At 38.3% G+C, this 26,372-nt stretch overlaps 3 protein-coding genes across 15 annotated transcripts in view; 2 read left to right on the forward strand and 1 right to left on the reverse strand.

Annotated features, from left to right (window-relative positions):
- ATP2C1 (ATPase secretory pathway Ca2+ transporting 1) overlaps positions 1-5,651 on the forward strand; it is a 63,169-nt gene extending 57,518 nt beyond the window's left edge. For all 8 annotated transcript variants that reach the window (XM_079302025.1, XM_079302029.1, XM_079302026.1 and 5 more), the window contains 5 exons: positions 1,254-1,370; positions 2,139-2,286; positions 2,903-2,998; positions 3,783-3,924; positions 4,824-5,651. In XM_079302025.1, coding sequence (XP_079158151.1) covers positions 1,254-1,370; positions 2,139-2,286; positions 2,903-2,998; positions 3,783-3,924; positions 4,824-4,960 — 640 coding nt within the window. In that variant the 3' untranslated portion in view covers positions 4,961-5,651. The remainder of the gene's footprint in view (positions 1-1,253; positions 1,371-2,138; positions 2,287-2,902; positions 2,999-3,782; positions 3,925-4,823) is intronic.
- Positions 5,652-9,525: 3,874 nt separating this feature from the next.
- Positions 9,526-14,550, reverse strand: ASTE1 (asteroid homolog 1). The gene is made up of 4 exons (XM_079302036.1): positions 13,216-14,550; positions 11,399-11,609; positions 10,215-10,410; positions 9,526-9,957 (listed from the first exon to the last, which is right to left on the reverse strand). The coding sequence occupies exons 1-4, from the start codon at positions 14,524-14,526 to the stop codon at positions 9,666-9,668; spliced, it is 2,010 nt and encodes a 669-aa protein (XP_079158162.1). The 5' UTR covers positions 14,527-14,550; the 3' UTR covers positions 9,526-9,665.
- A 78-nt stretch (positions 14,551-14,628) lies between these two features.
- NEK11 (NIMA related kinase 11) overlaps positions 14,629-26,372 on the forward strand; it is an 80,345-nt gene continuing 68,601 nt past the window's right edge. For 2 of the 6 annotated variants that reach the window (XM_079300650.1, XM_079300649.1), the window contains exon 1: positions 16,188-18,278. In XM_079300650.1, the coding sequence (XP_079156776.1) occupies positions 18,109-18,278 (170 nt within the window). In that variant the 5' untranslated portion in view covers positions 16,188-18,108. Of the gene's footprint in view, positions 14,980-16,187; positions 18,279-26,372 lie in introns of those variants that run through there. The other 4 variants (XM_079300653.1, XM_079300648.1, XM_079300647.1 and 1 more) reach the window with 4 other exon arrangements.

Raw genomic sequence — 26,372 nt, forward strand, 5'->3', positions numbered from 1 at the left:
TCCTTTCCTTGCCCATAAGAATTCATGTTCTAGCTATATAATATGTATGCAAGACAAGAGAATGAGAGTTTATTATGCTTTAATTTCAAATTTTTTGTGAGTTTATCTTATTGGATCTGTATTCGGGGACATGGTTTTTCTCTTCACCATGTTGTTCATGTACTTTTTTGAAGCCTTCATGACATTTCAGAGTGGTCTGAAATTTGTAGAAGTTAAAAAAACCAACCAAACCTAAAACCTCAAACTCAAAAACGCCCCGCAAAAATCCCAACCCACAAACAATAAATAGCACCCAAAAAACCCCCAGAACAACAACAAAAGAATTCAACAAAAACTTCCAAACAAACAAAACCTAGAAAAGACAATTTTTTTATCTGCAAAAACACTGCAAGAAATGGCATATACTTTCAGCCTTACCAAGTGTCCTGTCTAGTCTTACCAAGAGTAGACTAGGAATCTGCTGCTGAAGAATAACTAAGTGTAGATATTTTAGGAAAGGGTGCTTGCCTGTTCTTGATGAATCAGTTCCCCTTTGGTTTTTTTCTGTCCCTCTTTGTTTGCAGTGAAAGTATTATAGGGTTCAGTACAGTGTAAAATTTGGAATTATTATAAGCCTTGCTCTCTTCTTGGTTATGAAACCTCTTAATCTTGGACTGAGACCCATTAGTGCATGCTTGTTTACAGAGGTTTCTATTGCTGAGCTTGCAGCTAGTGAATCTGTTTTTCAGTCTTTGGCCTGGCCTTTTCATCTTGCTAGTAATGAGGAGTGGTTGTAGGTATTTTTAGGGAGCTTGAATAGTATCTTGCCTTGACTGACCAGGCAGACCAGTGACAGGTGCACAGAGTGAGTTTGTTTACATCAGGAGTGAAAAAGCACTTTGTTTTTCAAAACCATATTTAGAAGTTCCCCTTTTGTCACAAGAAAAGTCAAGGACCCAGTTTCCTTATAAAAAATTTTGGGGATGGTGAGTGATAACTCTGAAATGTTACCTAAAAGTCTGGGAGGTTTTAAAATGCAAATTTGCTGCCTTTTTTTGTCAGAACAATGCTGTTTCAAATATGGACTGTATCAGAATGAGTATTCTAAAGGATTTCATGCTCTTACTTAAAAGTTTGACTTAACGTTAGTCATGATTCACACTGTCAAAATCATATCTACTCTTAAACAGTTGAGTGTTGATTACAAAGCAGTTATCAGTGGATCTTCAGAAATGTTCCATGCTGACAGTTGTAAAAATGGATTCTTTCAACAGGAGTATAGCAGCACTGACTTTAATCTCACTGGCTACATTAATGAACTTTCCTAATCCTCTCAATGCCATGCAGATCTTATGGATCAATATTATTATGGATGGACCTCCAGCTCAAAGGTAAGTAATTACTCTTAACTCTGTTAGGTTCTGTAGTCCTTTTATTTCAACAAAGGAAATGGTTGCTCATAAAGGAAACTATGATGTGTTAAACTTCAGTGAGATATTTCAGAAATAGCAGACCTCTCTCTACAGCTTCTTGAAAGGTGGTTGGAGTCAGGTGGAGGTTGGTCTCTTTCTTTAGGCAGCAACTGACAGAACAAGAGGACACAGTCTTAAACTGCACCAAAAGAAATTTAAATTGGATGTTAGGAAAAAGTTTTTTATGGAAGGAGTGATAAATTACTGGAATGGTCTGCCCAGGGAGGTGGTGGAATTCACCATCCCTGGATGCGTTTGAGAAGACTGGGTGTTGCACTCGCTGCCATGGTTTAGTTGAGGTGTTAGGATGTGGGTTGGACTTGAAGGGTTGACCTTGAAGGTCTCTTCCAGTCTAGTGATTCTGTGTGAACTTTGTCTGTGACTTCAATGTTTGCAGTATGTTTCTGTGTTAATTTATTTAGTTTGCTTTGGTATCTAATTATATGGGGGCAGCAAGGATAGATAAAGATCCATGGATATGCCCATGAAACTTGCATGCAGGGTTCTGACTTCCCCCTGGGTACTTCCTCTGACCCTCTTCACTGCAAGAAGATGGTGGAGGGAGAGATGGTGAGGAACTAACATTAAATCCTCTGTTTTTTCAACTTAGAAAATCTAATCCTTAAGTTAGAAGCAGTGAATTAATTTTATGATGATAAAAATGTAAGATGTTCTTTTAATTGTAAGCCTTGGGGTGGAGCCTGTGGATAAAGATATTATTCGAAAACCTCCAAGAAATCTGAAGGACAGCATTCTGACCAAAAACCTGATTGTTAAAATACTGGTTTCATCAATAATTATCGTCTGTGGAACACTGTTTGTCTTCTGGAGAGAGGTATGACAAAAGTGCAGAACTTGGATCAGTAACAAACCTAATTTAAAATAAATCCTTTTTATACCAGGAGTTGTAATTCAGAGTTAATATGAACTTAGTAGTGAGTTTTGGCCATGCTTATTTAATATTATAAGAGTAGAGAGGAAGGTTTTCAAAATAGTTGTTACAAAGCAAAATAGAGTTTTATTCCCCGTTCTGTTATTTAACATAGACTTTTTCATGTCCCAAATCTGCTTTGGAAACTTAGCCCATACAAAGTAATTGTGTAAATCCTCTAACCAGATTATTATGAAACAGCCATTCGACTTTGTTTTCCCAGTAGAGAAAGATCTTGTGTGAACATTTGGTAGAGCATCATAGAATTACTGCTATTCCACATGCTTGAATGAATGTTGGTCAGGAGGCTTAATTTAATCATAGCTTGGAATTAGAAATTTTTATAAGTTACAGGTGTGTATGATTTAATAAATTGGATTGGGGCAAACGAGTTACTTTTGCTTTCATTTCTCAACTAGCAAAACTTATGGTAGAATTATTGTAATAATTTTAATTGACTTTGTTTAACTGAGGAAGGTTTAAAGCATGCTAAAGCCATTTCTTTTTCTTTTGTTGGCAGTTAAGAGACAATGTAATAACACCGCGGGATACAACCATGACTTTCACCTGTTTTGTATTTTTTGATATGTTCAATGCTTTGAGTTCTAGATCTCAGGTAAGTGATTCATATTGTCCATTTACACAGTGTTAAGACATAATCAGTTTTCTTGGAGGGGAGATCTTGTTGTGTTTGTTTCAAGTGTTTTCCTGCAGATTTACTTCACGTTTGTTAAGCTCAGAGTTCCATGTGTTTACTAGGTAGGATTTCTTAAATTACAGATAAGTTAATTACTTAATTTGCTTATGTGGTGGCATCCTGACAAAAGCAAGAAAGTTGTTATTAAGAGCTAAAGTGTGATGGTCCTTTGTATTGCTGTATATACTTGGTTAGTTTTTTTGTCTTCCTGGAAATTCTGTCAGCTCAGCAGCCTTACCAGAATGTGAAATTTCTCAAAGGCCTCAGCTTTTAAATTTTATAATCATAAACCCATAGTCCAAGGAAAATTTCTAAAACTGTTCTGTATTTTTTTCATCTGTATACATTTTTTTTTTATTGTAAGGAAATAAGTCTGAAATTTTGTGATAGTATACATTACTATATTTACTGTAATTGGCAGTCTTATCTGTTCTGAAATAGTGTAGGGGTAGCCTTTTTCTGATGAACTGTACTTGTGAATAGTGAGCTCAATATGCAAGTTGTTGACTATGAAGACAAGATTTGTACTCTGTTTACCAGGGAGAAAATGCCATTAGCCTGTTGGAGAACTTGTTCTGGATTATCTAAGAGGTCAACAGTAATATTTTACCTTTTTCTGAAAGTCTGGATGAAAAGAAATTGTTGTTTCTTGTCTAGATAATTAAGATTACATGTACATTGTGACATATTATTTTTTTTACAGACAAAATCTGTGTTTGAGATTGGACTTTGCAGTAACAAAATGTTCTGCTATGCTGTCCTTGGTTCTATAATGGGGCAGTTATTGGTCATTTACTTTCCTCCACTTCAGAAGGTTTTCCAAACAGAGAGCCTGAGTGTATTGGGTAAGAACAGTTCCCTTTTCAAAACTGTGCATTAAGGTTTAATTTAAAAATTTGGTGGGAGGTGGTTCTATAAGATCACTTTCTGGCTGTTTGCATAGAACATAGTAATAAAAAACCTGCTCATACCTTTTGTTTTGTGGATAGGGATTTTTAGGGGTTTTATTTGTTTCATTGATTTGTTTTTTTAGTTTTTTAGGTTTTTTCAATTATACTAGATGTCTACTTTGGGAACCATTATTTAAATGCATATGGCACATTACTGATCAGTGTGTTTTTAAATTTTTATAATGGTGCTTATTTATTTGGGAGTTTTTAATATAAATTTTGTTGCAGGAAAAATTGACTTTGTAGGTTTCTGAGCACTATTAATTTAACTGTTTCACAAGTTTTTCTCTATATAAATACCTTATTTAGAAATTCTGATCCTTTAATATTGATTGTGTTATCATAGGGAAATAAACAGGAGGATTTAAAAAAGCCAGATACATAATAGATATGTAGATACATAAAAGATAGATACATAATGCTGTTGGCCTCATTAAGACTTGGATTTATTACTTTTGTGCTTTTCTGGAGTTAAGTGATTGTAATGAAATGCATGTATTTTCTGTAGCATAATTTCTGATTATATTTATATTCTTTTTTCCGAGTTAATTATGTTGCTGAAAATAAGTTTATTAAAAAAAAAAACTTTAAAAGCTTTTTAATATCTAGTGTGTAATTATGATTTGTGCATAAACTATACATATTAATCTTCTGGGCCTGCAACAAATTGAATCTTGCTTCATTTCTCCTGAACTTTGCTAATGATTGGGAGAAAATTTGAAAGTCTTGTTCTTTTTTAAGTCTCCCCTCAGCCTTAAATAGCAATGTTAAAGAAGGCTAATTATCTCTTCCAGATTTACTGTTTCTTCTGGGACTCACTTCCTCTGTGTGCATAGTGACTGAGCTAATAAAGAAGTTTGAAAGAAGGAAGGAAAAGATCCAGAAACGTGGAAGTTCTTCTTCATCAACTTCGTCTTTTCTTGATGTATGATGCATATTGCATTCTTGTGTTTGCAAACTTAGCGATTGCTGTCTAAAGATGTTGGAGAAAGTAACACAATATCTGGAGGATAAAGAAGTCCTGAGGGCTTTTGACAAGTCCTTTTATTTCACTGGCTAGTGACGAACTTCATGTTTCAAGACTGTTTAGAATTTAACTTCCAGCTGTGGAAGTAACAAATCAAATTATGCAACTTTGGTAACATTTTTCCTCAAACATAAATTTACTTTTAAGATTGAATGGTATTAATGGGGGGAGGGGGGAGGGTTTAATTTAAAGAAAGATCTAAGCCCAAGTCCCATTTTCTGCACTTAAAAGATATAACTGTGTAAAATCCTTCTTAGATATAAATATTTTAGTTTGTTTTTATTTAAAGCATTGTACTATTCTACTTTTATGGTGATGGGACTTTGCTACTAATACAAGGATAAAAATATTTCAGAGGCATTCCACTGGGTTTAGAGTCTGTCACAAGAGTGCCATATTCTAGCTACTGTATTTATTTACTTTATCCTGCAATGTGTAAGCGGCTCAAGTACCTTGTGCTACAGTTTTTTTGTATCCCGAGTTTGTTTCTTTTTGCACAGGATGTGACCGCTGTTGGATCACTGTTTTTCTTTTCTTTTTCTGTGATTGAAAAGCCTATACTGCAATTTGAAGTAAATGTTTGCTTTTCTTACAAGTGTGTCGTCTCTTTGTTTTAAAAGAAACAGGCATTTGCATCAAACAGGCAGAGCTTGTTTTGATATGATTGCAGACACAGGCTTTGTTCCATGTCCTGTTCCATATTTACTTTAGTTTATGACTCTTAGATCACTTTAGTGAATAAAGGACAGTAGTTATGGAAATTATCTGTAGTGTATTGAATTAGAAAATTAATGTAGTAATCCTCACTGGGAAAAAAACACCCCATCCCTCTCTCAAAGAAGCTTCATTTTCCTTCCTTCTTCCTTCCTTCCTGTTCATAAAAAATAATCTCTTTTTCCTGGCAGGGTAACTTGGAATTTTAACCCACTGAATTACTTTTGGAGCTAGAAAAGCGTTATAATAGATTTGTTTTGACATTGTAAAAGGGTTTTTAATATTACAATGTCTAAATTCTCTAATATTCACTAACTGGAAATAGTGCTTTTCCTCAAAATAGTCTTGCTCTGTCATCAGTGTCATCAGAGAAAAGAGTGTCATCCATGTCATGTCATCATCCTTTCAGGAAATGCAAGGAACTATCACCTAAAGAATCTTGAAAAGAGGATGTCTGAAGATCCCGGGGGGAGTCAAAGACATGGTGATATCTCATTCCCTTGTAAACTAGTGTATATGTATCTCTCCTCACTGTAGCCCGAAAATGTGGGCAGTAGCATTGAATCTGGCCCATGCTGTCACAGTGGTCATCCTGTCATTTGAGCAGGAATTGTCATGAACAGACAGTGAGATATTTTTGCACTTGCCATTGTGACTTGCCCCAAATGCCATACTCGAAAGTGCAGTATGATTTTCTCTGGTAATGTTACTGGAATTGTTTTTTTTTTTTTTCTTCCTGTAGGATTCCTAGACACTGCCAGGAAGTGGGGCAGACAGGGCATGAGTGCATGTTCAGTCTGCTTTATACATGCAGTTCATCCATGGCTCTTTGTGACCCTCAATATGCCCATAATACCTGGACTACCAATGTACTGGAGATGTGACTGTGTAAAGGCAAAGATCCTGCAGCACTTGGCCCTCATCTCTTCCTGGGGTTATTACCACTGAGCTGGGAGGGCATGAAAAATATGACTTCTTATAGAAATGCTCTCAAGTGTCTCAAGTGTCTTCAAGCTGAAGTTTCTTACTTACAGCAGTTCTGCCTTTCAGAAGTTGGACAAATTTGACAGTTGTTGAACAATTACTGTCTTTGGCAAGTGGGGCAGTAGCTGTTCAATACTGCAGTACTTCAGTACAATTTCAGAACACTTCATTAATAAAATCCTTAGTATTCATTAATAAAGATAGTAAAAGCTGACAGTGCTACTGATGAAGAATTTCGAACAAACTTTGATTTTGGGAAGAGATTATACCTCTTAAGTCTTGAGATTGATATTCTTCCATGGGATTTGACTGCTTTGTTCTCTGCTCTTGGTCTTGGGAGTTCCAGAAATCTAGGGTAGGTACAGATAAGTACAGATGAATGCTAGATTGTCTTAGCATGGAGTGTCATTGCCAAGTCAGTGCCCTTTCCCCAGTACAAGTCCTACTTTCTGAATAAGGTATGTCATTCTAGACAAGTAAAATTACAGTGTCTTAAGGACAATTTTGCCTTATTGCAGGGTGGGTTTAGTTGAATGTAGTTCACCTAAATTTGCCAGAAGTTTTGGTGCTGTGTTTTCCAATGGAAGGCAAAATACTAACAAGTAATAAATCTAGTTCAATGTCATTATATATAAAAAATGCCTGAATTCCATTGCCATTATTTTGGCTGCTCTTGTGATTCATGATCACTTTACAACAGGTTGGAGAGATTGTTTTCCAGAGCAGTTGAAGTGCAGTGAAGCAGTGGGTACTTCCCATAAAAACTAAGAGGCATTTCTTATGGGGTGGAAATGAGAAACCAAGAAATTTTTTTGCTTCTACTGAAATATTGAATAAAGAATTTTGGGTTTAATAAGTAAAGGCCCTTTAATTTTCCTAAAAAGAAGGTGGAAGACCTATAATGAGTCAGAAAGGAAAACTTTAGATTCTGCATAACTCTAGAATCAGTAATTATTTTCTTCAGCCTAGCCTACAGGTCTGGGTTTTGCAATGGGTGTGCATTATTTCATCAGCAATGAAGAAGGGCTGAATTCTGCATTTAGAACATATTTCCACTAGAGTAATTCTTAATAATTGAATCACCTTTCCCAAAGGTATTCTCAAAATGCCATGTGGTCATAGCACTGTTTTTATCCTGGAGTATTTGACCTTATTCCAGTCTTCTGAATTACCTAATTGAAAATATGACTTCTCATCAAGTCTCATGAATTTTTACAATCTCCAGCAGTTTTCTGATGTGGGATTCAGAGTAAATGAAGATCTCTGTTCTCCCCAGCACTAACAAATCAAACACACCTGTATTTAAGACTTATTTTGCATGTGACTTTTCTGATAATTAAAAAATCCAAGGAATTACAAGCTTGGCAAAATAAAACATATGGGACCATAATGGAGAAGAGGATGATTTGGACAATTAAGAATTTCAGTTTTAGTTAGTAAAATCAGTAACCCCTTTCAACTTTTAAATAAAAGCCATCTGATGGAAATGTGATGCTGTAGGTGCTGTACATGGAAACCTATGAATGGGCTGTGAGATTCTGGCTTGTGGTTGGGTGCCAGCTGCTGGTAGTTCAGTAAGTAGCAGCTTTTTTACTGTAAAAAAAAGAAAGTTGCATCTTGCTGTGACAGGCTGTATTGTCAAACTAGTTTTCTCTTTAATGTAACATCTTTTAGATATGTTCTTTTTTCATTTACTATATTTGTGCAGTATCAACACTCACCTGTATGGTATAGGAGATCTTTCCTCTAAATCCTAAGATACAGTGAGTTACTTCCATGGGAACAGAGGTAAGAGGGAGCATAAAACAGGACTGAAAACTTGAGCACACAATGCAGGAATCAAGCTTGAATTCTGGTAAGTTATGGGCTAAACTTTGGTGCTTAGAGGTAGAAATCATAATTTTCCTAAATCCAAGAAAAGGAATGTGGATTCTTGAGAAAAGAAAACCCAAATGTCACTATATTTTACTTAGGGAAAACCAATAGTTTCATGAGAAAAGCATTTATATGAAATGACTATGCTGGAAGGTTTGCTGATGCAAAGCACTGAGAAATCGATTATTTAGGATTTAAAAAAAAAAATTATAGAATTGTTTTCAGTATTACTGTGATGATAGCAAGGGTTTGTCAAGTAATCAGTGTACATAGGGGAAGTCAAAACAGGTCTGGTTTTTAATACAACCATTGTAGGAAGAATAAGTGACAACAGCTTAATAGTAGATGTACACAATTACTGTGACAACTATTGAGAATTAGCAAACCTGTAGAAACTTGCTCAAATGTGACAGCTTTGTATGTGTGTAACACTTTAAACACACAACGGGGAAAGGGGAGAAATAAAATCTGAAGTTTCTCCCCAAGTATGGACAGAACCTGTACTACTGCAAACACAACATACTCAGTTGTCAATGAGCAAAGCTACCTCTCCTTGCAAGTGAAAGTACTCCACCAGTAATGACTGATTTTACAATATTTTTACACCTGTCAATTTCTATTTTAATCTCAACTGTTAGACTGTGGCCACTATATTTCTCAAACACAAACTTGAAAGTTGGATTTTTTATAAATGAAGTGTTCAGGGAGATGAGGCAGAGCCAACTATAAATGTTCAGGAAAATAATTCCTCTGAAATAATCCTGCTTTGAAATGCTGAACAATTTTGTTCTCATTTTTAATGAGATTGATTTCCTTAAAAAAAACCCAAACCACCACAACTTTTAGACATCATTTCTTTTATACAAAAGTTAGTTACAAAAAGATAAATAAAAAAAATCCCCTGAAGCAAAGTTTTTGGTAAAGATTGAATCAAGTACTTGTGTGAAAACAAGTACTGCAAATCCCAACAGTCACATATTTTAATGTTACCTGATTCAGCATCATGGCATTAGAAGTTATTCAAAAAATAAAACTTTCAGTCATCCACTTCCAGTGATGCAAACCTATTAACATTGCATAAATGCTGAGTTTCTGGCACAGCACGTCGGATGGCTGTTTTTTTCTTATTAGATGTTTTCCTCTTTTTGCAGGACTCTGATCTGGTCTTGGTCATCTGAAAGAATTCTGGAGATACCATTGATTCCACTGTATTTAACAAAACCAGATAAAGCTGAGACATTTTTTGAGATGAAATAAACAGGCTTTCCACTGAAGGTGCTGATTTAAGCTCTTGATACAATCTGTGCACAAGGGTCCCAGTGTAAAGCCTGCTCAAAAGAAGGAGAGAATCTGCATTTAGAATTCCACCTCAACAGGACAGAGACAGAAACACGTTGCTTGATGACAAAAACATACATTAGCCAATAGTCAACTCCTATGCTAGGAGTATTTTTCTTTTTAATTCCTTTAAAGAAGGGAGTTCTACTGTAAGTACTGGCCAAAGGAGTTTGACAGAGAAAATGCAACATGTTAACACACTCTACCAGGGGCTTGTATGGAAAACAGATCTCTGGAACAACCTTACCTGCTTATGTCTGGCTCAGAGAGAGGAGTACCAAGTAGCTGGTTGAGATACAATCCCATCTGAAGACAGCACTGCCACTGGCAAAAACTGTGTGCAGCATCTAAATCAAAGTCATTATTTTGCAATTTCTTTTCCTTCCATTTTAGAAATTCGTTATATGCAACGCTGTCATCTTCAGCAGGAAGAACTGTGGAATCTAGGTTATAAATAAAAAAATAACTTGGAAATAAATGTTCTGCTGTAAAGAAGAAGGTGAAAAGAAGGTGAATTGAGCCTGTAGCCAGGTGGGGTGGTCTCTTCTCTAGGTAACAATCAATAGGGCAAGGAGAAATGGCCTTAAGTTGCATCAGGGGAAGTTTAGGTTGGAATTTCCTTACAAAAAGGGTGATTAGACACTGGAACAGGCTGCCAAGGAGGTGGTGGAGTCACCATCCCTGGAGGTGTTTAAGGAAAGAATGGACACGGGACTCAGTGCCATTGTCTGGTTGACAGTGTGATTTTTGTTCAGTCATGGGTTGCACTTGGTGATCTCGGAGGTCTTTTCCAACCTAATTTATTCGGTGTGATCAAATCCAAAGAAACCTTCCATCTCACTACAACCCACTTGGAAATCCTGTCAGTCTGGTTTCTATAAACCAGAACCTAAAGAAACCCTGGCATGCATCGTCTTTGCCATCAAATGAAGGACTCCTGGAGGGAATGTCCACAACCCTAGCAGGTATAAATTTAGTGAGGCAATTTCTGTGATTATTTAATACTTTCAAATTTGCAATGCATAGGCAGAAAAAGTGTGCCTGGGCAACTCAGCATTTTTAAGTACAAATTATTTTAGAAAAAAAAAGCAAAAAAAAAAAAATTGGAATTCTTCAACAGTAGTTTTTTGATGCCTGAGTACATTAGGCTTATTTTTTGTAACTTTTATGTCTGAATTAATGTTTTGAACCTAGCGAAAGTACTTATAAATGCAAATTATATTTTACAGTGTGGTAAAGTATTGTAAATGCTAAATTGATGGTTAGCACTTTTTTTTGGTGCATATCAATGCAAAGAATGTGACACTTCAGGATACAGTATACATCAAGGCTAATTCCTCTAAATTTGGACAACTCCCTGTAAGTGTGGGAAAATGGGCCTAGATTTCTGTAGTAGCTGAGCAACTTAAATTACATTCTTTGGAGACATACCTGGATCATCGGTTATTCTCTGCAGTTCTCCAGAAACTATCACTAGAAGCAGAGCCTTCAATTGGTTCAGCTTAACTTTTGGCTCTGAACAACGTATCCAGTAACACGTTACAGCAGCAGCGAGCTGTAAATGACCTGGGATAGGTTCTAGGAAACTCATTTTCACTCCCAGAGTCTCCAGCAAAAGCATCTGACGGGATGACATGGGCACCTGAAAATAAATTTAAAAGTTGAAGGTAAGAGACTTCATCTGTGGTGAGCTATTTCTAAAAAGCCAGTAAATTCCTGGTTAAATTACCCACCGCTTCAGACTTTTGATATAAAAATATTTAAGTTTCACAGATATTCTGAACAGGAAATATTTTTTAAAATACTACCTAAAAATTTAAAACCGACACAGTTAAACATCAGGTAGAAAGATAGAAGTAACTAATAAGTAATTAATTCCTAGCACATGTTCCCTTTTTGCTGAACCATTTAATTTCCAGAAAGTGGTGTTACAAGCTTTGTCCATAACTTCATGTATGCAGAAATGCAACAGGCTGTTCAGCTGCTATCTGAGTGCTTTGTAAACCTTGATCAGGACTGTTTTGCCTACTTTTAGGAAGACATTCCCACAGCAGAGGAGAAACTGAAGTCAGTTTTGCCTGGAGGACTTTAAATGCTGAACAACATTTCTTTTTCTAACCTTTTGTTCAACTGATAATTTCCATATATTCACTAAAGGAAACTGTTGTAGAAGCAAAGCTCAAATTCATGAAACAAACAGCACACACACCAAGGCTAAAGTGTCATTTATGTCTCTTAACATGAAACTTGATTTTTCAAACTCGTAAGTGTTGCATATTGTTTAAAAGGCGTGTGCCAATAACCTATGTAAAGTAACCTGTACTTTGGAGTGTAGCATTTAATGGGTGTAGCAGTGGTAGACTTGGTTCCTTTATAAAGGAGCCACCAGCAAGTCATAAAAACATTCAGCACTGCCCACACACAGAGATGTAACAGTCACTGAACGGCAGAACAGACAGAGCATGTGCCTTAAAAATGCCGAATTAAAACACGGACTGTATTTCTAGATATTGCAGAAATTTCTGCATACAAAACCTCAGTAATGCAACTTCCAGAATGGGAGATTACTTCCCATTATGGCAAGTTACAGTCGTAATCATTAGAATTTACACAGAAGTGCTACAATGGTGACTGGAACTAATCTACTAAAACTTTCCTGTGATTTTCAGGTGTTTTTCAGGTGCTGTTCTGCTCTGTCTGGCAAATATTAGAGATTCATGTTAGCAGGAGCATACTTGGCACAGGTAAAACTGCTGGGCAGCTGCAACATTCACATGTGAAATAACGACTTCTAGTAAAAAGGTATGGGTCAGATTTTGTTTCAGAACATGTGCTCTAAAACATTCTACAGCCTGGTCAAATACAAATTAGGTTTTGTACTGTTGAAATCAGACTTTCCTAAACTACATGAAACTGAATTCCTTCCCATAAAAACCAAGTATTAGTGTAACAAAATACATAAGATGAAATAAGGATTTCCAATGGAAAATACAGGGAGTGTTGAATATACACACAACAGCTTCTCATAAAATTTGTCTTGGTACACTTGGAGGGGGGCAGGAGAGAAAGAAGATGAAGATAACCTGGTATAGCTTCTTAAATATCACAGATACTTCTGTGTAAGTAGTTACTGAGGTGGCTTAGTTCCGACATCACATTTAGTGGCCAGACGGCAAAGGTGAGTCCCAACTATTTTTGTGTCACTCGTGAAGCACTGTTAACTGTGATCTATTGTGACAACCATTTACCTCCATTAACTTGTCCAAAGGAAAACGATCATCACAAAAATCTGAGGGTAGGCTTGCTGCTTGAACAAATGTTTTTTTAAGTGTCTTTTGGCATCTATCAAATTCACATACAACGGGCAGCTCGTTGGTCTGCTTACTCGGAGAAGCATCTTCAGTAGCGTGAGATACTCTCAGAAGCAGTCCATAGATAACTTGTCGGATGGGCAAAGCTGTGCTATGAGCACTGGGTCTCTGCATGTTCTCCACCTGAACGCGGAGGAAGGTACTTCTAAGTATCAGGGCATTGATGACGAGCGGGGCCAGCTTACCTTTTGCCAAAGCATCCATTACCCACTGTGGGACGTCTGCTTTCCTGGCAGCCTCGCACTCATAGCACCCATTCTGAAAGAAGTCCTCAAGATTCACGTCGGACGGAGCATAGTCCTCCATCGAAGTGCAAAGAAGCTCCCGTATTTCTTCCCTCTGGTGTTTCTTGAGGTGTTTTAGCACGCTGTCGACGGCCTCGGCGGGCTCCGCGAACTGCGCCAGCCAGTGCAGCAGTCCCTGCAGGCGGAGGTGCCTCCCGCCCCTCCCCGCCGCGCAGCCCCGCGGCAGGCGCACCTTGCTGAAGAACGCCTGCAGCGCCTCCAGGCCGACGAAGTCGTTCCCGTTCATGACGGCGAAGAGCGGGAGCAGCGCCGGGCTGAGGGGCCCGAAGTGGCGGCAGAACCTGTCGGCGGAGAAGCAGCGCGCGGGCACGTAGCAGCCCTGCGGCCCGGCGGCGCGCACGCCCTGCCACTGGAAGTGGGACAGCGGGCAGTAGCCGCCCGCCAGGTCGAACACGAAGAAGTCGCTGTCCAGGGAGAGGACGGGGCAGCCCCAGCGGTTGGCCAACCCGGCGATCTCGCGGTCGGCCTCGGCGAAGCACTGCACGAAGGGCACGCCGAGCCGGGCCAGCGCCTGCAGGAAGGCCTCGCGGACCAGCAGCGGCACCAGGCAGCCGCCGGCGCCGCGGGACAGCCCGTGGGCCGCCCGCAGCTGGTCGGCGGCGCGGCTCCGCAGCGTGGGCAGCTTCCTGTCCTCGGCGCCGCGCCCGCCGTCCAGCAGCACGAAGGGCGCCACGCCGCAGGCCCGCAGCGCGCCGAAGAAGTCGCGCACGGCCGCGGCGAAGGCGCCGTAGTCGCCGCCGCGTCGGAAGTCGGCGTCGGGCGCGAAGCAGAGGTGGTGGTAGAGGCTGCTGCCGTCGATGACCAGCTTGGTGTCCCGCACCCGCAGCTCGGTGAAGAACACCCCGCGCTCCTCCACGAAGCCCGTGAGCCCCTGCACGCCCATGGCGCCGGAAGCGGTGCCGGCAGTGACACGCGGCGCCCTCCGATCCCGGATCCGCTTCCTCGGGCTCCTCCCGCGTCTCCTGGCGACGGGGCCGCGCGGGCCGGGCCGGGCCGGGAGCGCTGCGAGCCCCGGGCGCTGAGCAGCACTGCCTGCCCCGGGCCAGCCCGGGGACACGGGGCACGGCCAGGGACACGGGGCACGGCCAGGGACACGGGACAGGGCCAGGGACACGGGGCACGGCCGGGGACACGGGGCACGGCCGGGGACACGGGGCACGGCCAGGGACACGGGGCACGGCCGGGGACACGGGGCACGGCCAGGGACACGGCCAGCCCAGGCACCCCAGCCCCGCCGTCCCGGAGGGATGAGGAACGGGGACGCCGCCCTCGCCCCTTGCTCTGGTGGAGTGTGGGTGCCAGTTTGTGTTTGAGTCTTACACAGTCATGTAACCAGGTAATAACATTCCCGAAGTTATCCTAGGGGATCTAGGCACCCCGAATGTGCGTCAGGGAGATACTAAAGTTGATAGTTGAGTACATTTGAACCCTTTTTACCATCACCCTCAAGCTCCTTTGCTACCAGCACTACTAAGAAAATATAGTTATCATTTCTCTAGGAAGAGTAAAAAACTGAGTTAAGTGAGATGATGTCACTTTAGCCTTGGGTAAGTTTATAACGATGTAGCAGAAAAAAATAATGGAGCCAGTGTTAAAAAGTTTATTTTATTTTATTTTATTTTTTTCCGTGAAGGAAAAAAACAAGGAAAATCTCATTTTTTTGAATTTTCAAAACATTTAAAGGAGTGGGCCAGTGAAATCATCGGCAGGAAAAAAACCAAGGAAGTAAATACTGAATATATTTACAGCTAAATATGAAGAGTAGAATTTGTGCTGCCAGAGGTGGAAGGTGGCAAATGTCAATGTAACAGTGGTTCTTAGGGAATAAAAAGAAAACCTGATAAAACTGGAGAATGGCCTCGATTGGAAAAGAAGGGATTATCTTGGAAGCACAAAATGTCAGAGTATTTCAGCTGTTGCTAAAGAGACCTGAAGGTTAATCTTTCTTACAGAAACTAAGAAAGGTCAGGGGAGAAGTTGAGACTATTTGTGCTTAGCGTGTGTAGGCAGAACTGTGAAACCCTAACCAGCAACTTTCCTTAAGTTTGCAGCTAAAAAGGGAAGATTTAACTCTAGCCAAGGAAGAAAATAAAAAAAATAGTGATTCAGACAATATAATTGCATTAGTTTGGTTGGCATCAGCAGACTGCCTGACTCTGGGAATGGTGGACAGGACAAAGGAAACTCCTTACCTAAGATACTGGATAGGGTATACTGAGAATTTTTTAGAAGAGAGCTGGAGACTTGATTGCTTTGTGTTATCTCTAGTTATTCTGAACTTTAATTAAGCAATTGTTGTTGCTGCTTGGGAAACATCTGATCAGTGGGAGATGGAAAGTAGGAAAGGAGCACAAGGAAGGTTGGAATAAAGGTTTGAGTGAGGTAGGAGAGGTTCATATGCTTCTTGAAGAATCCATCAGTCTTGCAGCTGAGTCAATCTTTAAGGTCTCTTGGCTCTTAAAGGGCATTTCTTTCAGATGCAGTGCATAGAAATCTACCTCTTCTGTGCCATTAAAATGCACCTCATGACACTCTTCAGACACTAAAGCATTTCACAAAGTTACATGATAATTATTACTGTTATTATATAGGGAGGGAACTTGAAGCATAGAGAATAAAAGGTGAGAGACATTATTAGATATAAAGCACAGAAGTTAAACTCAGTGACCTACTTGATCTTAAGCATGGTTTTGTGGTGTAAAGGATTGTCATATATTCCTAGACCCAAGTAAGTATGAAAATTCAAAGATGAGCTGTGTTAAATGACTTCAGAAAGAAAAATATAGGTGAATATAGCTCAGCAGTTTTTCTAAGCAACTATTTCTAAAAGAATTTATGAAGGCATGCATAAAACAGCAATTAAGAGAATAGAACAGTAAATGAAAATTGCATAAACTTTCTAGAATTGGCAGTATAATATTTTATGGAGTTCATCTTTCTGCCCTCCCCTCCTCTACACCTCAACATGATCCATTTGGGCTCCTTCAGACAGATTTGGAATTACAGATAAATAATTTTCTAGCTGACATTCTCTTCTTAGCATTGACATTTCAAAATTTTTGTCAATGCTGTTGAAAGAGAATAAAGAAATAGCATTAGGAGTCTTGTAGTTTAAAAAACATCCAGGATTTGATTTAAGATGTCTTGTAGTAATTAAAGTTTATCTGTTTTGTAACATGGTGACAGTGCAGGCTTTTTTTGGTGTTGTGTGACAGCAGCTCAGCAGATGGATATGAAAACAGGTTATTGTGTCTATACACACATACTCACAGAGTTTGTTGTTGCAAGACACAAATCTGTAATCTTAATTTAGGCTCTGTGTTCATTGGAAGATAAACTAGTGACTTGGAACCTAAAGGTGTACAGCTTTTAAAATGAAGCAATTTGTCTTTGCTCTTCCAAAGCCAGCACTGCCCAAATGAAACTCCTGTTTATGTGCTTTCCTTGGCCTTGGAATGATGTGATGAGCAAGGTCAGTGTGGGCCTGCTGCTCTGCAGTGCTGATGGATGGTAACAATAGGAGCACTGATCTTGCAAGATCTTTACTTGCTCCAAAGGATCTGTGAGCAAAATTATGCACGTAGCATTATATACAGACAAAGCAGTGAAAGCAATATTGTTTTATTATGTGCAGTGAAACACCTCCACTTTTTCATTTGGGATGAGGAAGGTTGAGTAAAAAAATTACTCTAAACTCAAGTTGAGCTATTGAAAACCATAGAAATGCTAGAGCTTGGCCTTTGCAGTCCTTATGTTGGCAGAATTAGGACCTCAGCGAGACAAGAATTCCCAACCAAAGCTAACTTGTTGGAAAGGTTGGAAAGGTGACTCATGACACAGTGAAGGAGAAATGAACTTCAGGGAGAGTTGGGTTTTATTGAAAGTCTTGCAGATTTTCTGTGAAACTAATTTGCAGAAGATTCTAGTAGTGAGTCACAGTGAAGCTGCGAGGTCAGCCCTGAAACAGATGGTGAAATCTGAGGGGTAAATGAAAGAGCAGGGAAAACAGAGATGGAGAGAACTCAAATTATGGGTGGAGGTTATGCTTCAATATGTACAAAAATCTTGAAATTAGTATCCTGAAATGTAGATATTTTTGGTGGTGTAAAGACAGGTGGTGAGGAAGAGTGCTGTATCTAGGGGAACTGTGCTATCAGTTCAGTGAATTAAATTTAAGGTTGATTTAGAGGAAGACTGACTATGTCACATCTACATTATCTGGAGTTTGTTTATCAAGTCTGCTACCTACAATTTAGCAGCTAATGATTCCACTTAATTTGTGTTTGCTGCAAGCTGGGCACTGTAAACACTGGTACAGAATTAAATGAGAAGTTTAATAAGAATAATACATTGACAAATCAATATTTTTCTGTTTCAAGTGATTTCTGTGAGCATCCATTGAAGAATAAAAGGATTTGAAAGCTACATCCTTGAGAAATTTGTGTAGTTTTGGTTGCACAGAGAAATGCTGAAATTTCAAGAAACTGCTAAGCATGTCACTGTTGCCAGATTTAATTCTGCTTGCTCAGAGGCTATGATTGCAAGAAGATACACTATTGAGAGGAAACTTGGCAATGGGAGCTTTGGAAGTGTGTATTTGGTTAACGACAGAAAAGCAAAACAAGGAGAAGAATTGTAAGTAAACCCTTTACATGTTTTAAATAAAAATGTTGGGAACATATTTCTTGCATTGTAGATATTTTCTTTGTATTTATGTGTCATGTCTCAGTTTGGTGTTATGTTGCAACCTTAACTGTCTAACTTCAGTGAGGATGTAAGGTAGAAGCAGACTTGTTTTGATAACACTTAATTGGATGCCTTCAGGAATTGATTCTATGTTACTGTAAAGACTCAGATTGTTGGAGTCGTCTCAGAAAAAAAACTTTATAGAGTACTGATGACCTAATTTTTATAACTGAGTTGTCTAAATGAAACCTGAGAAGGAAGAGTTACAGAAATTCCTGTAAACACCTTTCTATTTGCTTTATACCTAACTGGTAGAAGGTTTGATTTTTTTTTTCATTGCCAGAAAATCTTGATTTTTTTTTTAGCTTGCCTGAATTTGAACAAGTCTCATCAGTTTTATTGATAAACTCTTTGGGATCCTGAAGCCACAATGACAAAAGAACATTTTCAGTGTGTTGACATTCCTGTATGTGGATTTGATGTTGGGTTTGTGGCTGGCTTTCTGTTGTGCAGAACTGTAGTAGTAGTATGTAGTACCATGTGTAGTACCTTGTGAAATTTCACTAAGTGAAATTTAACTATAAATATTTTTGTTTTATCCAAAAATATTTGTAAAGCTCTTTGTCTAAAGTCAGAAACATCAAGTTGCTCCTCAGCCAGAAGTACATAATTCCTTTAAATAGGGAGGTCTATTAGTCCTTATTGATGGGCCAATAATGATAATAATGAGCACTTACACAATTAAAAAGCTTTTCTGATTCATTGTCCCTCACTTTTGCTACTTATGGCCACACATTATTGGCAATATTGCTTTAATAAGTGCAGCCAAGGCATAATTCTGTCAATTGTTTTCCTTCTACATCAATTTACAGATTCTCAGGTCTTTGGATTATGGTTAGTGTCCACTAAGCTCTTAGATTTTTTCACATGTCTTAAAAGGTTTTGACTATCTCATAGCCTTAGCTACACTTTTCTCAAAAAAAAAAAAAAAAAAGTTCTATAGTGAAATATTTCATTAAAACCAATAAACAGTATTTTTATGTTAAGATAGTCTATCATGCACATGGGGTGACAGTAACTATCTGAGCTTTAAAAAAGCTTCAGAACTCAGCTGTTACTAAACTCATTCTTAGAATATTAACAGTGTAGTGAAATGTGGGTCTCACACATTTGCTGCTATAGCACAACCTGTCAGTCCTCAAAAACAAGGAGCATATCTTAAGCTTTTAAGTGGTTATTTTTATTTTTTTTCCTAAGAATTTTGAGTGACTGCCTTGAACAAACATTTACTGCCTGCAGCATTTCGTGCTTGTGTTTTGTTAGAGATAAGCCTGAGTGTGTCCTCAGGACAGAGATTGAATATCAAATTACATATTTTTGTTTTTAAATTTTTTATCAGTCTCTTTTTGTGACCACAGTACAATGAAATACACCAGTATTTAACCTGCCCAAGTGCTGTAATATGTGCAGTGCTGTGTTTAAGCCTTCCATCACAAGGGGGTGCTCGCCTATCACAGTTAATTCCTTCCAAGTGAGAAGCGACGAGGGAATGCCCCCAAATTTCTACTGCTTGTATGCTAATGAATGACAAAAATACTATCCCAATTGAGCATGAAAACACAGGTAGCATAATGATACAGAGTGTGGGATTTATAAATGCTGGTTTCTTAAGGTGGTAAAATATGCTAGAAGTCACATTTTCAATACTGCTTTCAGCTAATCTCATATGGAACTGTACTGGTTGCTACTTGTGTTATATATGTATTTTTAAAGGAAAATTTATGTGGTTCAAAAGAATGATCTTAATACAGCTCTGAAGGCACTTTGATTGAAAAAACCCACAAACAACACAATTGTGACCTCAGCAGAATTAGAATTCTGTTTTTATTGTTTCAGAGATGAACTAGAGCATGCTGAGACAAATGTTATGTAGAGTGTAAACTCAGCCACAGATAATTTATTGAAAACTGCTGTAGTCTAAAGGACTATGAAAAAACATGGGAATAAGTAATAGGAATACACATTCCCAAGAAATATTACATATTCCTACAGAAACTGTTCAGGGCTCTCCTTGATTTTCCATTAGTGCAATGTCTATAAGATAAGTTAATGCAGAGACTAACTGTGGTTATCATGTAATTTCAAGTACGCTCAGCAGAATTTTTGCATGATTCTAGAAACAGTTTTAGGTTGTGCCGTGTATTTTGTTATCTCTCAGGGATCATTATGCACAGACTTGCTTCAGCTGTGAAGGAGAGAGAGTTGATTATTTGGGGCATACCTCAAACAGATTTATTTCACATAAAACTTTCAGGGCTGCTCAGGCCAGTAGTGCCTGCCTTTCTAAGAAGTACATGCCAGCTTCATGCTTCTCTCCAGTTCTTTGTATGGATGGGATCAGATCATACTAGATCACTATGATATGGTTGACTTGCCCACTCTAAAAACAATTAGATTATGAAGTACCACAAGTATAGTAGCATATGTAAGTCCCTTACTCTAAGTCTTAAGTGTTACTCTAACTCTTAAGTGTTGCTGAAGTGTTGCATTGTAGGACACATTCTTTGCCTGTTGCCTTCCTTTTTTTTTTTTTATTTTATTTTCTGGTGTAAGAGCTTTAGATCCTGTTGTATGATTGTCAGATATCTCAGATAGAAGTCCCTGCAATTTATTTGAAAGCAGCAGAGTGGAGAACAAAAAAAAATGCCCTTATAGAGAGAAAGGTCAGAACCTGGGAGGTTCTTCACTATGAATGAAGTTTCTCATGTACTAGACAATCTATGCAGGAGAGAGATTATCAATTTCCCCCCTTTTTTTGAAAGAGACTAGGATCAGAATTCATGTCTTAGACCCTGAAGTCAGTTAAGTACAAGAGACATACCTGTACAAAGGCAAGCTTCTTTCCAATTTACACAGGATGTCTTAGTTTCTGGATTATTTGGTATTTATTTGTTCCTGGACGTTATGGACCAAAGCAGATAACTTGGTTGTTATAAAGTTGCAGGGTTGTACCAGCATTTTTACAACTAAATAATATTCCTGCATTCACTTCTATACTAGTCCCCCTGAATATCTTCTCAGTTAATGATAACATGTAACTATGGTTAAAGACAAAGTCTTTTACAGCAGAGATAAGTTCATCAGTAGTCTTGAAGGACAGTTCCATCACTTAAAGAAAACGAATGTCCTAATCAGTTGTGCCAAGAGAAGCTCTGGGTTAAGTGCCTCTGATTCATAACCATGTATTGGCAAGCAGCTGAAGCACACAGTAGGCAATAGGGACTTCTATTTCATAAATATTCACAAGGTATTTATGTGTCCCTGTGGTGGAAAGGACACGCTGACAAGAGCCAAACTCCCTGGACTGCTCCACTGTGTGGTAACTGTGGGGTGTCAGCTCTACTTCTGCATCTGACTTGCATTATAGCTTTAATCCAGACTCATGCTAGGATTCCTTGGAAACTGTGCGCTTAGCTGAATAATTTATCATGTGACTTTCAATTATTTATGACTTCTTATAACAAGTGATATAAAATCTAAAGGTGGGAGAGATTTGTTCCTTATGAATATCCAAGTAACAATCAGCAGATTGCTGTGTTGCCAAATCCCTGTGTTTGCTGCCTATTTGCTTCTCTGAAGGTATTCCAAGGGAATGGCCATTTGATGTTGAATTGATTAAAACAGAAATAAATTACTCCCTGCCAGTTGTGGTGTGCATATTCATCCTATTATACTGCTTTCCTTTGTTCTTCTCCTTCATTTAATAATAAAAACTAGAAATTAGGACTAGAATTTATCAGGGCATTTTAGATTTGTGAAGGAATATGCACAATCTCCTTGAAAACTGATCAAAAGAGCATTTGCTGTAGGACCTTCCTAATTGTGACTTAATTTTAAATAAGCTTTTCTTAATAAACCATCTTTTGCTTGGTTCAGTCACCTGTGCCTGTGCTTTTCCATGTAAGGCTCAACTACCATGCCACCCTGGGTACGGTCATGCTTGGTCCAAATAAGAGGCATTGACCTTGTGGATTTAGCTAGAGCAGTTTGAGAAGTGAGCCTGCATAAGCTTTCCACTCGAGTGGCCAAGCATGACTTTCATATTCTGTGAGCAATATTACAGGAGTCAAGGCCTAGAGCTAAGTGTCCAAGCAATTTCCTGGCTGAACCTCTGTAAAGGTGGCTGATGCTCTCATGCTTTAGTTCAGAGTACGTCTTCCATGGAGGTTGCAAGGGAGTGAAACTGTAAATGTTTTGCTTCAAGTTTAGCAGGCAGTCCCAGCTGTGGCCATAATGGTTTCAGATCGTTTCAAGTGCAGGCCAGTACAATCCTGATTTAAAGACAAGTTTGATAACCTTGGACTCACCCAAAGCAGATCTCACTGGAAACCATGTAGGAGAGTGCTTTAGTCCTTACCTCCTGCATCCCTGTCAGTGCCCAGCTTTTCCTGCATCCCAGCACAGTAAGGCTCCTCCAGCTCAATGTAAGAAAGTTTAGGAAGCTCCTGTGCTGGATAAAGCTCTGTGAATGCTGTTGGTAGCTTGGCATTGAAGCACAAGATGTGAGATTTCACCTGCCCATGCTGGTGATGGATTTGGCAATTTAAAGTCACAGCTGTGCTGCAGTCCTTTGCACATGCAAATACTGTGTTAAATTTCCTAGTTCCCTCATTATCAAAAGCATAAAACCCACCATTCTGTGGCTTCTTTGGGAGTAAAAGATCCATACCAAGACTCTTTGTTCAGCTTATGTAACACAGGTATCTGTGAAATCTTTCTCAGTCCTGTCTGATACAACTTTTAAATCTGCTCAATCACCTTTATAAGTTTCGTGGTTCATTATTGGCGGCTTCTTTGGTTTTTTTACTGCTCTCCTTTAATACACCTTTCTTAAACCAAGTAGCCTACTTTTTTGTTTTTGGTGGGACTTGTCCATTTGACTGGGGAGAATGCTAACTGTCTTTTACATATCTAAGTGGGAGGCAGTATGCCCTAAAAGAAATACTACTTGGTTTTACAATAAATCTTGTCCTGCACAGAGCTGAGCTCCCAGGAGCTCAGTGCTGCAGCACTCACCACCTGCATTCTGGTCTGACATGCAGGCAGTGAGCAGTGCTGGTGGTTGAGTTCATTGTTTTGAGAATTGTTTCCAAGCACCCTTTCAACACTGGGTGGAGAACTGTGCTTAAGGCATTATTGGTTAATTACCTCTCTTTGAGATGCACAGTAGAGACAGAATTTAATGATTTTGTAGTTAACCAAATGCCTTGAGATCACTTCTGTCTCATTCATTTTGCTGAAACTAATTTTCCTGCATTTGTAAGCTAGTTTTAGTAAGAAAATGGGGAAAGGTGCAGTATTATTATTTAGGGTGAGCTGTGGCCACCTGCCTCAAAGACATTCAAAATATTTAAATATACCTGTCTGCTGTATCTTCTTATGGGCTACCCTTATTGGCAAGGTGTTTGCTCTTAAGTCTGCATCAGTGTAATTTGAATATCTTCCCTGCAGAATGAGCCTCCAGATTTTTGTTGCATCTGGTACATTGTAACGATAAAACTGCTGCAGTGAGTGGAATAAATTCTGGATTTGTTGGGCAGTCAGTGTACTTCCCCTATTTTTTTTTCTGTTTTGTTTTGTTGTTGTGCTTATGTGACTTAGAGACTGTAATTCCTAGTTTGTTGTTTCCCATACATCCACGGTGTGCCCTTCAAGTGTTCTAAAACTTTTTAATGTTGTTGGGTAGTTGCTTAAGGTTTTAATTGCATGTGTTTCAGATTGTTAAGACCAGAGTATCATACTCAGGAGGGCTTAAAAGTATTAAAAGATTTTTATCTAACAATGGATGTTACATGCAAATAATTTCCTCAGAATTGCTTGATTCTCTTTGCCTTTGGTTGCAGACTATTTAGTAATGTGCTTTTGTAAAGCTATAAACCATGTTTTTATCTTTTTCTACACTCCTCCCGTTTTTTTTTTCCTTTTTTTTCCTGGTAGTATAGATACTTGAATGCATATCAGAAATTAACATTGAAGGAGATGCCTGATGGAAAGAGACGTGTAGGGAGAGTGAATTTTCTCATTAAAATTGCAGCAATTACTGTTTAAATTACTTTTGGGAATTAGTTACACTGGAGAGACAATACTATTGACATAAATATCCTTGCAACAGTGAAAGAACATAATTCTGCTTACAAATATATTTAAATTCAGAAGAGAACCAATTAAACTTTGCAATAACAAGTGCTTTAGTTGAATTTCTATGTAATGTATTCTTATAGCAATTTTAGTATGTCTGGTTTCCCTTCACAACTACTATTGCTCAAAATAGTCTGTTTTCTGTGAACTGATGAATATAGATCATGATATGAAGGTCTTTCTTCAGAATTTCTAATTGAACTCTAAATTTCTGATTTCTAATTCTAATTTGTAACTAATTTAAAAAATCCTGACTAATTCCTATAGAAGGAAAACTCATTTTTGGCAGATGCTCTAGCTCAAGGCTGCTAGTTGAAAATTTATAACATGGCAATTATGAGATGTTTAATCATATTTAAAAGCTTGAAGACAAAATGCTGCAGTCAGTCTTGAGTTCTGTAATGGTGTCTCCTCTTGTTTGAAAGCAAATGTTAATTAGCAGAGAGCAGTTAATTGTAAAGTATATTGTCTGTGTAATGAAATTACAATGCTGGTTTAGAAGATTTGTTGTGTGCTGGAAGTCTTCAAAGATGCAGAGAATAAACCAATTATTTAGTTCCTTGTTGTATTTCTCAAAAATCCCATTTAGGTCAGGGACAGCATTTTGCTTAATTGCATTCTTAAGCTAGACTGGGCTGTAGGAAAAAGGCTGAATGAACAGTAGAGGGAGATAATGCAACATGTAACCAGAAAGTATTGCTAGACATAAGTACATTCACAGGTATTAGTATCTCATCATAATTTTTAGTAATTTTTCTCTTAAGACACAAATTTCTTCTGTTCAATCACAGTCTGCTAGTATTTGATTTAGAGCTGAAATATATGAATGCTCTATAAATGTATTTACATTTTATTTTTCTATTTCTCTCAAGGAAAAAAGTTCAAATTTCAAAAATATGGCTTTAGAGAAAATTTCTTCCTTTATTAATCAATGCCTAATTTTATTCTCTCATTTTTTATCAATGTAGATGACTAATGAAAGAATTATTCACAGTAAATGCATTTTTATATCTAAATAAATAATTTCATTTTATTACTTGTCTACTTCAGTGGAAGATAACACAATTACTCTGCTTTGCTTTATAATTACTGACTTTTTTCCAAAATTGGCACATATGGTTGACCAAAAATAATTTAAGTTATGCCCCTTTGTATAAATGAGAGTTTGCTCAGTGCAGAAGAAATTATGTAAGCTTCATTCCTTGAGGCTAACTTATTTCCACAGTATTTTCTTTCCAGAAAATAGATTCAGCATTTTTTTGGGTGCTAATTAGGAACTCTTAATTTTCAAATAAGCATAAACTGTTTTCATCATGAGTTGCCCTGTTCAGTGTTAGTGGATATGTTATGGCATTTGAAAATTTGGCATCTTGAAAAGTATTTGTAGGTGATTTAAATGTGACTTGCTTTTGGAAGTGTAAAGTGAATCATCCATTTCATTTGCAAATTTAAGAAATATCATTGCCATTCAAAGATATTAAAACGAGTGTAAATTAGTTAAAGTGCTTATTCAGAAAATGAAATTATATTTAATCCATCTGCAGATATTACAATGCTCATATAGTGATTGAATTCATAGTGTTTAACTCAGGGATTAGTTCTCAGTGTTTGTGAATGTTCATGAACAGTGTGAATAGGATATTTTGGAGAACAGAAAAAACGAGTTGCTGGTGACTGTTCTGGCATTACCAGGAAGTCAGTAATGTCCAGGAGGACGACAAAAGAAGTGCTGCATTTTATTTAAGAAGCTATGCAGTGGTACTTGCTATTGAAACGGGGTTATGGCTTGGTTAATAAATCCACAGTGGGCAGGGGAAACCAAAATTCAGTTTAGGAGTTCCATAG

This window comes from Erithacus rubecula, assembly GCF_903797595.1.
Source record: "Erithacus rubecula genome assembly, chromosome: 3".
Classification (NCBI taxonomy): domain Eukaryota; kingdom Metazoa; phylum Chordata; class Aves; order Passeriformes; family Muscicapidae; genus Erithacus; species Erithacus rubecula.